Source organism: Somniosus microcephalus, chromosome 1, assembly GCF_052327205.1.
Source record: "Somniosus microcephalus isolate GS21.2 chromosome 1, FLI_Smic_1.0, whole genome shotgun sequence".
Classification (NCBI taxonomy): Eukaryota; Metazoa; Chordata; class Chondrichthyes; order Squaliformes; family Somniosidae; genus Somniosus; species Somniosus microcephalus.
Window position 1 is genome coordinate 133139735 of NC_140987.1, and position 12681 is coordinate 133152415.

Below are 12681 nucleotides of genomic sequence, written 5' to 3' on the forward strand. Positions count from 1 at the left end.
AATTATTTAAGAGTAATGCTCGTTCGTAACATTTCTTACATTAATAAATGCAATTTAAATTCATGATCAGGGTTATACTGGGCAAATCTTATGTTGCTGGAATACTTCAATGCAGGGAAAATAGTTTCTTGTCTATACTTAGCAATACCCTCTGGTGGCCAATTATACAATATACCTCGAGCTTAAAAAAACACTGTTCTTATTTGATAGTCCATTTACGCTGTAAATTTAGTGATGGTGCGAAGCCATTTCCACTTCAAACGAAGGCTAAACTAATTATATAAATCTGGACTTTGGCGTGAAGCGGTGTGAGGCTCTCTGGAGACAGTCATCTCACACCGTTTCAGTTTGACACCACATAGGAGTGTAAATCCAGAGTGATGAAAAAACTGGTGTACAAATTGCTCAGTGGGTCCCTCTGAACACTTTACAAACCTACCTGGCCATTGATTAAATATTGAGAGAGCAGGGGTTCTCACCTACCCATTCTCTGGACATTTAAATTTCTAGCTTTTGGGAGACCATTCTGCATGTGCATGTATTGAAGCACATTCAGAGTTCTCTCTTAACTATCTCTCTGATAGTTATCATCCAGGCAGGAGACAAACAAATAAAATTCAGTTTCAGAACAGTAGATGCAGTAGCAAACAATAGAACCTCTGACCTAGATGAATGATAGGTGGTTCCTTGCTACTGTTGTAAGGGAGTGAGTTCACAGTAGGTCTACCTTAGATACTTTGCTGCACTGTAGTCGGGACATTGCTGTTCCAATGAGGGAGGAAAATTCACAACTAAAATCCCAAGTTTTACCAAACAAAAAGGATTGTACAACAGGTAAATATTGTAATACTGTATTCAACTACTATAACACAATCAACAGTATTTGTTTGAGAATGCTGCTATTGCAACAATTAACAGCAAAGATTATTTTCTTACCACTACGCTTCCATATAACTGCAGCATTAAAAGAAAAACAAAATAATTTCGGTAATATTAAGCTTTGAAAAATATTAAGGGCATGCATCAGTTTACAGCTATTCTTACAAAGAAGAAAAATACCGGATGTACAAAAGGCAGTACTGTTGTTGAATATATGACAAGCAGTGGAACTAAATCATCAATTTAGCATTCACGTTGATAACCTACAGTAAAAAAATGGGCTTTCCAAACAGACCAATAACTTCAGTTCATAGAGTTTTAATAAGTTGTAGGTACCCAATTTCAGAAATTGTTTTTTTTAAAGAGGGTTAGAAGTAGTGACGAAAACCTTGGCTGAAGAAATGGTTTTTGAGGAGTCTATGAAAGACAGAGGGGGCTTGAGAGGCAGGGGGTTGAAGATGGTAATTGCAGAAAGTGAAGCTGAGATGGTGGCAGGCTCTGCCACCAAAAGGTGAAGGGAGGAGACACACTAGATGTCAGAGGATTGGAGGGTACAAAAGGGAATACAAGGCTTGAAAATACTGGTGGAGTGGTGCCATGCAGGGCATTTGTAAAATGTGCATTTAATTTCAGCAGAAAAAAAAACACCCTCATCTAGACTGCCATCCACGATTGGTTATGTACAAAACCAGACATATGGACAGTACCATTACATTGTGTACTACCTCTGCTGTCCCTCAGTCACCCAGTTCATAAGGAATCTTCTTTAGTTAAAAGGGCGATTTATGGACTGTAAGGTTCTCAAAATTCCCACATTCCCCAAAGTTATGGATAAAGGGATAGCAAAATACTGCAGATGCTGGAAATCCGAAATAACAACAGAAATGCTGGAAAAACTCAGCAGGCCAGGCAACATCCGTGGAGAGAAATTAGAGTGACATTTTGGGTCTAACCCTTTTTCAAACTGGAAAGGAAATAAAATAGATCGAAGGCAGGGCTGCGATAGAACAAAAGAAGTAAAAGAAGTAAAAGAGACATTAAGAGGTATTCAAAACCAGACGAGATGGTAATAGGACAGTGGAGACAAAAGACGGCAAGATTAGGTGTGCCGTGTGGGAGAGAGGAAAAAAAGGAAAGGGGAGGGGAGAGGGAAGATCCAAAACAAAGGGGTGGAAAAAAAATACGTAAAAATGTAATAGGGGCCGAGGTTATGATCTGAAATTGTTGAACTCGATATTGAGTCCGGAAGACTGCAAAGTGCCTAATCGGAAGATGAGATGCTGTTCCTCGAGTTTACTTTGAGCTTCCGTGGAACAATGCAAGAGGCCAAGGACAGTGAGGTCCGAGTGGGAATGGAGTGTTGAATTAAAATGACAGGCAACCCGAAGCTCGGGGTCACCCTTACGGGCTGAACGGAGGTGTTCCGCAAAGCGGCCACCCAATCTGCGTTTGGTCTCCCCAATGTAGAGGAGACCACATCATGAGCAGCGAATACAGTATACTAGATTGCAAGAAGTACAAGTAAATCGCTGTTTCACCTGGAAGGGGTGTGTGGGGCCCTGGACAGTGGGAAGGGGGGAGGTATAGGGGCAGGTGTTACATCTCCTGCGCTTGCACGGGAAGGTGCCAGGCGAAGGGGAAGGGCTGTTGGGGGTGATAGAGGAGTGGACTAGGGTGTCTCGGAGGGAGCGGTCCCTACGGAATGCTGAAAGGGGAGGGGAGGGGAAGATGCGTTTGGTGGTGGGATCACTTTGGAGTTAGCGGAAACGGTGGAGGATGATCCGTTGGATGTGGAGGCTGCTGGGGTGAAAGGTGAGGACAAGGGGAACCCTATCGTGGTTCCGGGAGGGAGGGGCAGGGGTGAGGGCAGAAGTGCGGGAGATAGAACGGACACGGTCGAGGGCCGTGTCAACCACGGTCGAGGGCCGTGTCAACCACGGTAGAGGGGAATCCTCGGTTGCGGAAAAAGGAAGACATGTCGGAAGCATTGGTGTGGAAGGTGGCATCGTCGGAGCAGATACGGCGGAGACGGAGAAACTGGGAGAATGGAATAGAGTCCTTACAGGAGGCGGGGTGGGAGGAAGTGTAGTCCAGGTAGCTGTGGGAGTCAGTGGGCTTGCAGTGAATATTGGTCGATAACCTATCCCCAGAGATGGAGACAGAGAAGTCGAGAAAGGGAAGGGAAGAGTCAGAGATGGACCATGTGAAGGTGAGGGAAGGGTGGAAATTGGAGGCAAAGTGAATGAAATTGTCTAGTGCAGGAAACGGCACCGATACAGTCATCAATGTATCGGAAAAAGAGGTGAGGGAGGGGACCTGAGTAGGACTGGAACAAAGAGTGTGCCACATATCCCACGAAAAGACAGGCATAGCTAGGACCCATGCAGGTACCCATAGCAACACCTTTGATTTGGAGGAAATGAATGGAGTTAAAGGAGAAGTTGTTCAATGTGAGAACAAGTTCAGCCAAGCGGAGGAGGGTGGTGGTGGATGGGGACTGGTCGGGAATCTGTTCAAGGAAGAAGCGGAGCGCCCTCAGGCCATCCTGGTGGGGGATGGAGGTGTAGAGGGATTGTATGTCCATGGTGAAAAGGAAGCGGCTGGGGCCAGGAAACTGTTAAAGTGGCGGAGGGCGTCCGAAGAGTTGCGGTGTAGGTGGGAAGAGACTGGACAAGGGGAGAAAAGATAGAGTCGAGATAGGAAGAGATAAGTTCCGTGGGGCAAGAACAGGCTGAAATGATGGGTCTACCAGGGCAGTCCTGTTTGTGGATCTTGGGAAGGAGGTAGAAGCGGGCTGTGCGGGGTTGGGGAACTATGAGGTTGGTGGCCGCGGGGGGAAGATCTCCAGAGGAGATGAGGTCAGTGACAGTCTTGGAAACGATGGTTTGATGTTCGGTAGTGGGGTCACGGTCCAGGTGGAGGTAGGAGGAGGTGTCAGAGAGTTGGCGTTCAGCTTCCGCTAGGTAGAGGTCAGTTCGCCAAACAACGACAGCACCACCCTTGTCAGCGGGTTTAATGACAATGTCAGGGTTGGATCTAAGAGAATGGAGTGCTGCAAGTTCAGAGGGAGGTAGGTTGGAGTGAGTGAGGGGGGCAGAGAAATTGAGACGGTCGATGTCACGGCGGCAGTTAGCGATGAAAAGATCTAAAGAGGGTAAAAGGCCAGGGGGAGGGGTCCAGGTAGAACAGGAATTCTGCAAGCGGGAGAAAAGGTCAGTCGTGTGGGGGGAAGACTCCTGGCCAAAGAAGTGGGCACGGAGATGAAGGCGGCAGAAAAAGAGCTCAACATCGTGCCGAGCTCCACACGGCAGCTGTCTCCCATCCTGCCAGTACACTTCACACCTAATCTTGCCGTCTTTTGTCTCCACTGTCCTATTACCATCTCGTCTGGTTTTGAATACCTCTTAATGTCTCTTTTACTTCTTTTGTTCTATCGCAGCCCTGCCTTCGATCTATTTTATTTCCTTTCCAGTTTGAAAAAGGGTTAGACCTGAAACGTCACTCTAATTTCTCTCCACGGATGTTACCTGGCCTGCTGAGTTTTTCCAGCATTTTTTGTTGTTATTATGGATAAAGGGACCCTGTTTGGACAAGTTATGAAAAGGACAAGGACAATGGCCTCTGCAACCTCGTGACCAAAAGGACAGGATTTTAAAAGTAAGACTCTGCAAACAGGCAGGCACCTTTTTTTCCAAGCCTGGAACGAAACTTAAAATGCATAGACCTGTGAATAGACTCTGTGGGGCCAGACAGTTAAAGCAAACACAGAATATGCATTCCATTCGCCTTGTAACAGATCAGGTTAGAATGGGCCACAATCAAGGCCATCAGGTTTCTGCATATTTAATCGGTAACAGCTCACAGAAGCCATCAAGTCATGAAAACCCGATTGAGTTTCAAACATAACCAACAGCCAAGACAGCGAAACCATTAAAACACAGAGACAGCCATTTCAGGAGTCGTTAAAGTAAATGGCTATAATCAGTTTAAACGAGCCCGCCAAAAGTTAGACAAAGGACTGACCTGATTTGGCGCGCAGATAAGGAATGAAGAATCGGGTATAATTGTAGGCCCATCAGTAGTGATCGGTCTCTCTTAGCTCTCTTATCGTGCTTGCTCTGGGCTCTTAGCTCTCGTGCCCTGGCCTTGTGGCGGGCTCTCTTCTCGCTCCCCGCGCTGCTCAACACCAAGGATGCCCATTACTACACCGAGGGCCCAACGCGGGAGGAGAACGAGACCCGAGTTCGAAACCGCACAGGAGACACAGACCACAAACGGGCAGACGAGATGAGACGCAACGAAACGAAGAATACGGTAAACCGATAAGAGCAGAGAAGGGCAGCGAAAGACGCGTTGGGGAACAAACGCCTAGTTATAAGCTGGCGTTCTGTGAATAAGTTGGCGTTACATGCATGGACAGTAAAACCCCAGTTTGAGAATAAGCTGGTATTCGAAGAGTGGGTAGCAAAATCTAGACAAACGGCCTAGTTATAAGCTGGCGTTTGTCACATGGACAGTAATAGCCCAGTTGAAGAATGAGCTGGTGTTCCAAGCATGGATAGCAAAATCAATAGACGGTAAAAACCGCCAACCGACCCCCAACCACAGCAATACCGTCAGCGACCGCCCAAAGGAGAAGGCGGCCCATCGCGACGAAGTACTCGACGAAGACGTTAACGGAGAAAAAGGGAGGGTGCCTTTGCACAAACAACTTCAGCGCCGCGCCCTGTGACCACATGGCAGCGGGATTCCCCAAAGGACAGGAAGAGCGGACCTCAAACCCCACCATCTAAAGCGACAGGTTTTCAATTGGTGAGCATGAATTCCTGGCCCCTCATAGCTTGATCTAGTTAGGTATACGGGGTGGGATTAAGGATAAAGGGATTTTTAATGTATTTGTTTCCCTCGATGTGCCATGTGGTCCTCATTCCCATATAAGTGTATTAACTGTTTTATGCCTGTAGCTATACCAGTAATTCTCAATAGTATTGTGTTTTATTCAGCCTTTTAATAAAATGTGGTTTTCTTGCACCAAACCACTTGTCTACTCGATTTTCTGTATCGCCGCCTGTACCTAAGTCCGGTGTCTAGAATCCAGGGGGTGTGGAGCGATTCGAACCGCTCAGAGACAGTCAGGAGCAGAGCTGACTGGGCACACACGCCGACACAAAACCCCCTACAGGACTTACTCTTGGACTTCCTCCAATGCTGGTCCTTAGCCATCACCTAGGCAGTGAGAGGGGCTAGGTGCAATTTACTGCCAATATTTTGCTCTGTCCATGTAGGGAAATTATTTTACACTTCTTTAAAATGGCACAACCAAGATTGTGTGAACACAACATGTAAAAAAAAGTCCTATATCTTTGTGGCTACAGTGTCATTGTGCCCCTATTAAAAGCATAATTTAACTGCCTTAAATAGTGGGTTAAAATAAATAATGTAGGTGCTGTGTATTTGCTAAAGGTTTTAAATTTCAACTTTACTGCTGTAGGGAGATGCCAATCAGAGGACAAGAATTTCACCAAGGGGAGATGGAGCATCATGCAGCGCTTTCACCAAACTCACCTTGCATACACCCTCCAATCTGATTCAGAGCCCGCCAGTGTTGCTTTCATCTGGGAAATAATCTTCATTTCTAGGATGCAAACTAATTTTAGTGTCAGCTTTATTTAAAGCTGGTCTTTGGCTTGTAAGAAACTTGAGGAAGGAAAATTTGAGAAAGTGATAGCTCCAGATAGAAAGTCTAAGTTTTATACATAACACTTAAAAAAAAAGTTGTAATCAGACCACATTAATTTTAGTTTGCATCCTAAGGTGGGTCACTAATGAATAGCCAAGCAAGTTTCCCCTTACCCAAGGTGGCGTACATGTAAGGATTAACTTCATTTCTAGGCAAGAATATGCACAATAAACACAGGAGGCAATTTTCTGTGAAAATAAGATTTGGTAAGTTCCACAACAGAGAATCTATACACTGCTGCTTAGTTAAGGATATTGTAATTCTAAATGATATGAGGTCCCATTCTCTGTGTTACTGATTATAATTCAGAAGCTTTTTTCTACATTATTACTCAGCTTGTGATGATTCCTTCAACAGGTATTAGTACGATCAGCTAGTCATCCATAGTGCTGGTACATTGGTCTCTTAGTTTATCCAACTATGTTGCTTTGTATACCCCTACTGCTGATAGTTATATGTCCTGTTATTGCATTTTAGTAGCCTGAGATTATAGAGCTAATCTTGCAAACATGGACAGGTTGGGTGATTGGGCAGAAACATGGCAAATGCACTATAATGTGGATAAATGTGAGGTTATCCACATTGGTGGCAAAAACAGGAAGGCAGATTATTATTTGAATGGCAATAGATTGGGAGAAGGGGAAGTGCAAAGAGACCTGGGTGTTCTTGTGCACCAGTCGCTGAAGGTAAGCATGCAGGTGCAGCAGGCGGTTAAGAAGGCAAATGGTATGTTGGCCTTCGTAGCAAGAGGGTTCGAGTACAAGAACAAGGATGTCTTGCTGCAGTTGTACAGGGCCTTGGTGAGACCGCACCTGGAGTATTGTGTGCAGTTTTGGTCGCCTTACCTGAGGAAGGACGTTCTTGCCATGGAGGGAGTGCAGCGAAGATTCACCAGGCTGATACCTGGGATGGCAGGAATGACATATGAGGAGAGATTGTGTCGACTGGGCTTATACTCACTGGAGTTTAGAAGATTGAGAGGGGATCTCATCGAAACCTATAAAATTCTGTCAGGCCTGGACAGACTAGATGCAGGAAGGAGGTTTCTGATGGCGGGGCAGTCCAGAACCAGGGGTCATAGTCTAAGGATAAGGGGTAAGCCATTTAGGACTGAGATGAGGAGGAATTTCTTCACCCAGAGAGTGGTGAACCTGTGGAATTCTCTGCCACAGAGGGCAGTGGAGGCCAGTTCATTAAATATATTCAAGAAGGAGTTGGATATATTTCTTAAGGCTAAAGGGATCAAGGGATATGGGGAGAAGGCAGGGACAGGGTACTGAATTTGGATGATCAGCCATGATCTCATTGAATGGCGGAGCAGGCTCGAAGGGCCGAATGGCCTACTCCTGCTCCTATCTTTCTATGAAGCGGAGAAATATCCAACTTCAAGCACAAAGCTAACCAAAGTACATTAAGCAGATAGACTGGAAATTTCCAGAATCAATTTATTTGAATAATAATTAACACAATCTCCCACCACAGCTTTCACCTTGTACCATTAGTTAGCCTAATGCAGCATGTGGAAAATTAGTCAAATTTTAAACTTATAATTTTTTTTTTTTTAACTTTTCCTCTGCCTCTTTTCTCTCTCTCAATCCAATTTTTGTTTACTTCTCTTTCTGTAAATGATCTGACATTGAATTCACCCATCCTAATGCACCCTCCTTCTCAATCCTTCCTGTTTATTTCTCAATCCTTCAATCTCATTGGTTAAGGAGATACATGGTTTGTCCTGTTGTTCACCAAGGTCCCAAGTGCTCTGTTGTCCTCGCTGTGTCTTTATCAACAACTTTGTGGGCAAACATTTTTAAAACCTAAATGTGCACGAACAAGTCTAACTAACATAAGAAATAGGAGTAAGAATAGGCCACTTGGCCCCTCGAGCCTGCTCCGCCATTCAGTAAGATCATGGCTGAAAGCCACTTCCCAGCCCGCTCTCCATAACCCTTATCTTGCAAAAATTTGTCTATCTCCACTTTAAAGGTATTTAATGACCCAGCCTCCACAGCTCTCTGGGGCAGAGAATTCCACAAACTTACGACCCTCTGAGAGAAGAAGTTCCTCCTCATCTCAGTTCTAAAAGGGCAACCCTTTATTCTGAGACTGTGGCCCCGAGTTCTAGATTTTCCCATGAGGGGAAACATCCTCTCTGCATCTACCCTGTCGAGCCCCCTCAGTATCTTATATGTTTCGATAAGATCACCTCTCATTCTTCTAAATTCCAATAAGTATAGGCCCAGCCTGCTCAACCTTTCCTCATAAGTAAACATAGAAACATAGAAGATAGGAGCAGGAGTAGGCCATTCGGCCCTTTGAGCCTGCTCCGCCATTCAATGAGATCATGGCTGATCATTGAAATTCAGTACCCTGTCCCTGCCTTCTCCCCATATCCCTTGATCCCTTTAGCCTTAAGAAATATATCCAACTCTTTCTTGAATATATTTAATGAACTGGCCTCCACCGCCCTCTGTGGCAGAGAATTCCACAGGTTCACCACTCTCTGGGTGAAGAAATTCCTCCTCATTTCAGTCCTAAATGGCTTACCCCTTATCCTTAGACTATGACCCCTGCTTCTGGACTCCCCGACCATCGGGAACATCCTTCCAGCATCTAGTCTGTCCAGGCCTGACAGAATTTTATAGGTTTCGATGAGATCCCCTCTCAATCTTCTAAACTCCAGTGAGTATAAGCCCAATTGACACAATCTCTCCTCATACGTCATTCCTGCCATCCCAGGTATCAGCCTGGTGAATCTTCGCTGCACTCCTTCCATGGCAAGAACGTCCTTCCTCAGATAAGGCGACCAAAACTGCACACAATACTCAAGGTGCGGTCTCACCAAGGCCCTGTACAACTGTAGCAAGACATCCTTGTTCCTGTACTCGAACCCTCTTGCTACGAAGGCCAACATACCATTTGCCTTCTTAACCGCCTGCTGCACCTGCATGCTTACCTTCAGCGACTGGTGCACAAGAACACCCAGGTCTCTTTGCACTTCCCCTTCTCCCAATCTATTGCCATTCAAATAATAATGTGTCTTCCTGTTTTTGTCACCAAAGTGGATAACCTCACATTTATCCACATTATAGTGCATTTGCCATGTTTCTGCCCAATCACCTAACCTGTCCAAATTGTACTGGAGTTTCATGACATCCTCCTCGCAGCATACCCTCCCACCCAGCTTTGTGTCGTCTGCAAATTTGGAGATATTACATCCAATTCCCTCGTCCAGATCATTAATATATATTGTGAACAGCTGGGGTCCGAGGACCGATCCTTGCGGTACCCCACTAGTCACTGCCTGCCACTCGGAAAACGACCCGTTTATTCCAACTCTTTGCTTTCTGTCCGCCAAACAGTTCTCTATCCAAGTCAATATCTTGCCCCCAATCCCATGTGCCTTAATTTTGCACGCTAATCTCTTATGCGGGACCTTATCGAAAGCCTTCTGAAAGTCCAAATACACCACATCCACTGGTTCTCCCTTATCTATTTTACCAGTTACATCCTCATCTCTGGAATTAACCTAGTGAATTGTCTCTGAACTGCCTCCAATGCAAGTATATCCTTCCTTAAATAAGGAGACAAAACTGTACGCAGTACTCAAGGTGTGGTCTCACCAATACCCTGTACAGTTGCAGCAGGACTTCCCTGCTTTTATACGCCAACCCCCTTGAAATAAAGGCCAGCATTCCATTTGCCTTTTTGATTACTTGCTGTACCTACCTGCATGCTAACTTTTTGTGTGCATGCACAAGGACCCCCAGGTCCCTCTGAACTGTAGCATTTTGTAATCTCTCTCCATTTAAATAATAGTTTCCTTTTTTATTTTTCCTGCCAAAGTGGATAACCTCGCACTTTCCCACATTATACTCCATCTGCCAAATGTTTGCCCACGCACCTAGCCTGTCTATATCCCTTTGCAGATTCTTTAAGTCCTCTGCACAACTTGCTTTCCCACCCATCTTTGTATCATCCGCAAACTTGGCTACATTACACTCGATCCCTTCATCAAAGTCATTAATGTAGATTGTAAATAGTTGGGGCCCCAGCACCGATCCTTGTGGCACCCCACTAGTTACCGTTTGCCAACCAGAAAATGACCCATTTATCCCGACTCTCTGCTTTCTGTTAGTTAGCCAATTCTCTATCCATGCTAATATATTACCCCCAACTCCCTGAGCTCTTATCTTATGCAGTAACCTTTTATGTGGCACCTTATCAAATGCCTTCTGGAAATCCAGAAACACATCTACTGGTTCACCCTTGTCCACCCTGCTTGTTACATCCTCAAAGAACTCCAGCAAATTTGTTAAACATGATTTCCCTTTCCTAAAACCATGCTGACTCTGTTTGACTGCAGTATGTTTTTCTAAATGTCCTGCTACTGCTTCCTTAATGAAGGACTCCAGCATTTTCCCAACGACAGATGTTAGGCTGACTGGTCTATATAGTTTCCTGCTTTCTGTCTCCCTCCCTTCTTAAATAGGGGTGTTACATTAGCGGTTTTCCAATCCGCTAGGACCTCTCCAGAGTCCAGGGAATTTTGGTATATTGCAACCAATGCATCCACTATCTCTGCAGCCACTTCTTTATGCTCCACCTGTGCTATGTGGGAATTCAGGGACACTGCCAGTGTCCCTGACGACCATGTGTGCCAGAAATGTATCCAGCTGCAGCTACTAGCAGGCCGCATTGAGGCGCTGGAGCTGCGGATGGATGAGTTTTGGAGCATTCGCGATGCTGAGAGGGTCGTGGATAACACGTTTAGTGAGTTGGTCACACCGCAGGGAAGGGCTGCACAGGCAGAAGGGAAATGGGTGACCATCAAGCGGAGCAGTAGAAGCAGGCAGGTCGTGCAGGGGACCCCTGTGGCCATCCCCCTCTCAAATAGGTATACCGATTTGGATACTGTTGAGAGGGATGACTTACCAGGGGAAGGCAGCAGCAGCCAACTTCCTGGCACCAGGGGTGCTTCTGCTGCTCAGGAAGGGAGGAAAAAAAGAGTGGGAGAGCAATAGTGGTAGGGGATTCTATCGTAAGGGGAACAGATAGGCGTTTCTGTGGCCGTAGACGTGACTCCAGGATGGTTTGTTGCCTCCTTGGTGCCAGGGTCAAGGATGTCACTGAACGGCTGCAGGGCATTCTGAAGGGGGAGGGTGAACAGTCAGAGGTCGTGGTTCACATTGGGACCAACGACATGGGTAGGAAGAGGGATGAGGTCCTGCAGCAAGAATTTAGGGAGCTAGGTAGCAGATTAAAGAGCAGGACCTCAAAGGTTGTAATCTCTGGGTTACTCCCGGTGCCACGTGCTAGTGAGTATATAGGAATAGGAGGATAGAGCAGATGAATACGTGGCTAAAGAGTTGGTGCAGGAGGGAGGGCTTTAGTTTCCTGGATCACTGGGTCTGCTTCTGGGGAAAGTGGGACTTGTACAAGTCGGACGGGTTGCACCTGAACCAGAACGGGACAAATATCCTTGCGGGGAGGTTTGCTAGCACTGTTGGGGGGGGTTTAAACTAACTTGGCAGGGGGGTGGGATACAGAGTGGAGCTATAATAGGGGGTGATGTTCAGCCAAATATAGAGGAAAAAACAAGTCAGCTTGGATGGCAGAGCAAATATGTAACGGCACAAGGGAGTAGGGCAAGGCTGGATGGCATTTATTTTAATGCAAGGAGTCTTGCAAATAAGGTGGATGAATTGAAGGTGTTGATGAACACATGGGAGTATGATATTGTTGCTATTACAGAGACATGGTTGAGAGAGGGGCAAGACTGGCAGCTCAATATTCCGGGGTAGAGAATCTTCAGGCGAGACAGGGGGGGCGGGTAAAAGTGTCGCAATATTAATTAAGAAGTCAATTACTGCTGTAAGGAGGGATGATATATTAACAGGTTCATCTAATGAGGCCATATGGGTAGAACTTAAAAACAAAAAGGGGGCAAGCACTTTGCTGGGAGTGTACTATAGGCCCCCAAACAGTCAGGGGGAGATAGAGGAATAGATATGTAGGCAAATCTCAGAGAAATGTGCAAATAATAGGGTAATAATAGTGGGGGA

General features: G+C 45.8%; 1 protein-coding gene across 6 annotated transcripts in view; it reads right to left on the reverse strand.

Moving 5' to 3' along the window:
* Window positions 1-12681, reverse strand: part of cep78 (centrosomal protein 78) — a 137656-nt gene that overhangs the window by 45799 nt on the left and 79176 nt on the right. For 4 of the 6 annotated variants that reach the window (XR_015078137.1, XM_085985772.1, XM_085985739.1 and 1 more), the window contains exon 10: window positions 937-954. The exons of the other annotated variants lie outside the window; for them this stretch is intronic. Coding sequence is in view for 3 of the 4 variants with exons in the window: in XM_085985772.1 (XP_085841898.1) it covers window positions 937-954 (18 nt within the window). In the remaining variant the exon portion in view is untranslated. The remainder of the gene's footprint in view (window positions 1-936; window positions 955-12681) is intronic. 6 annotated transcript variants of the gene reach the window in all.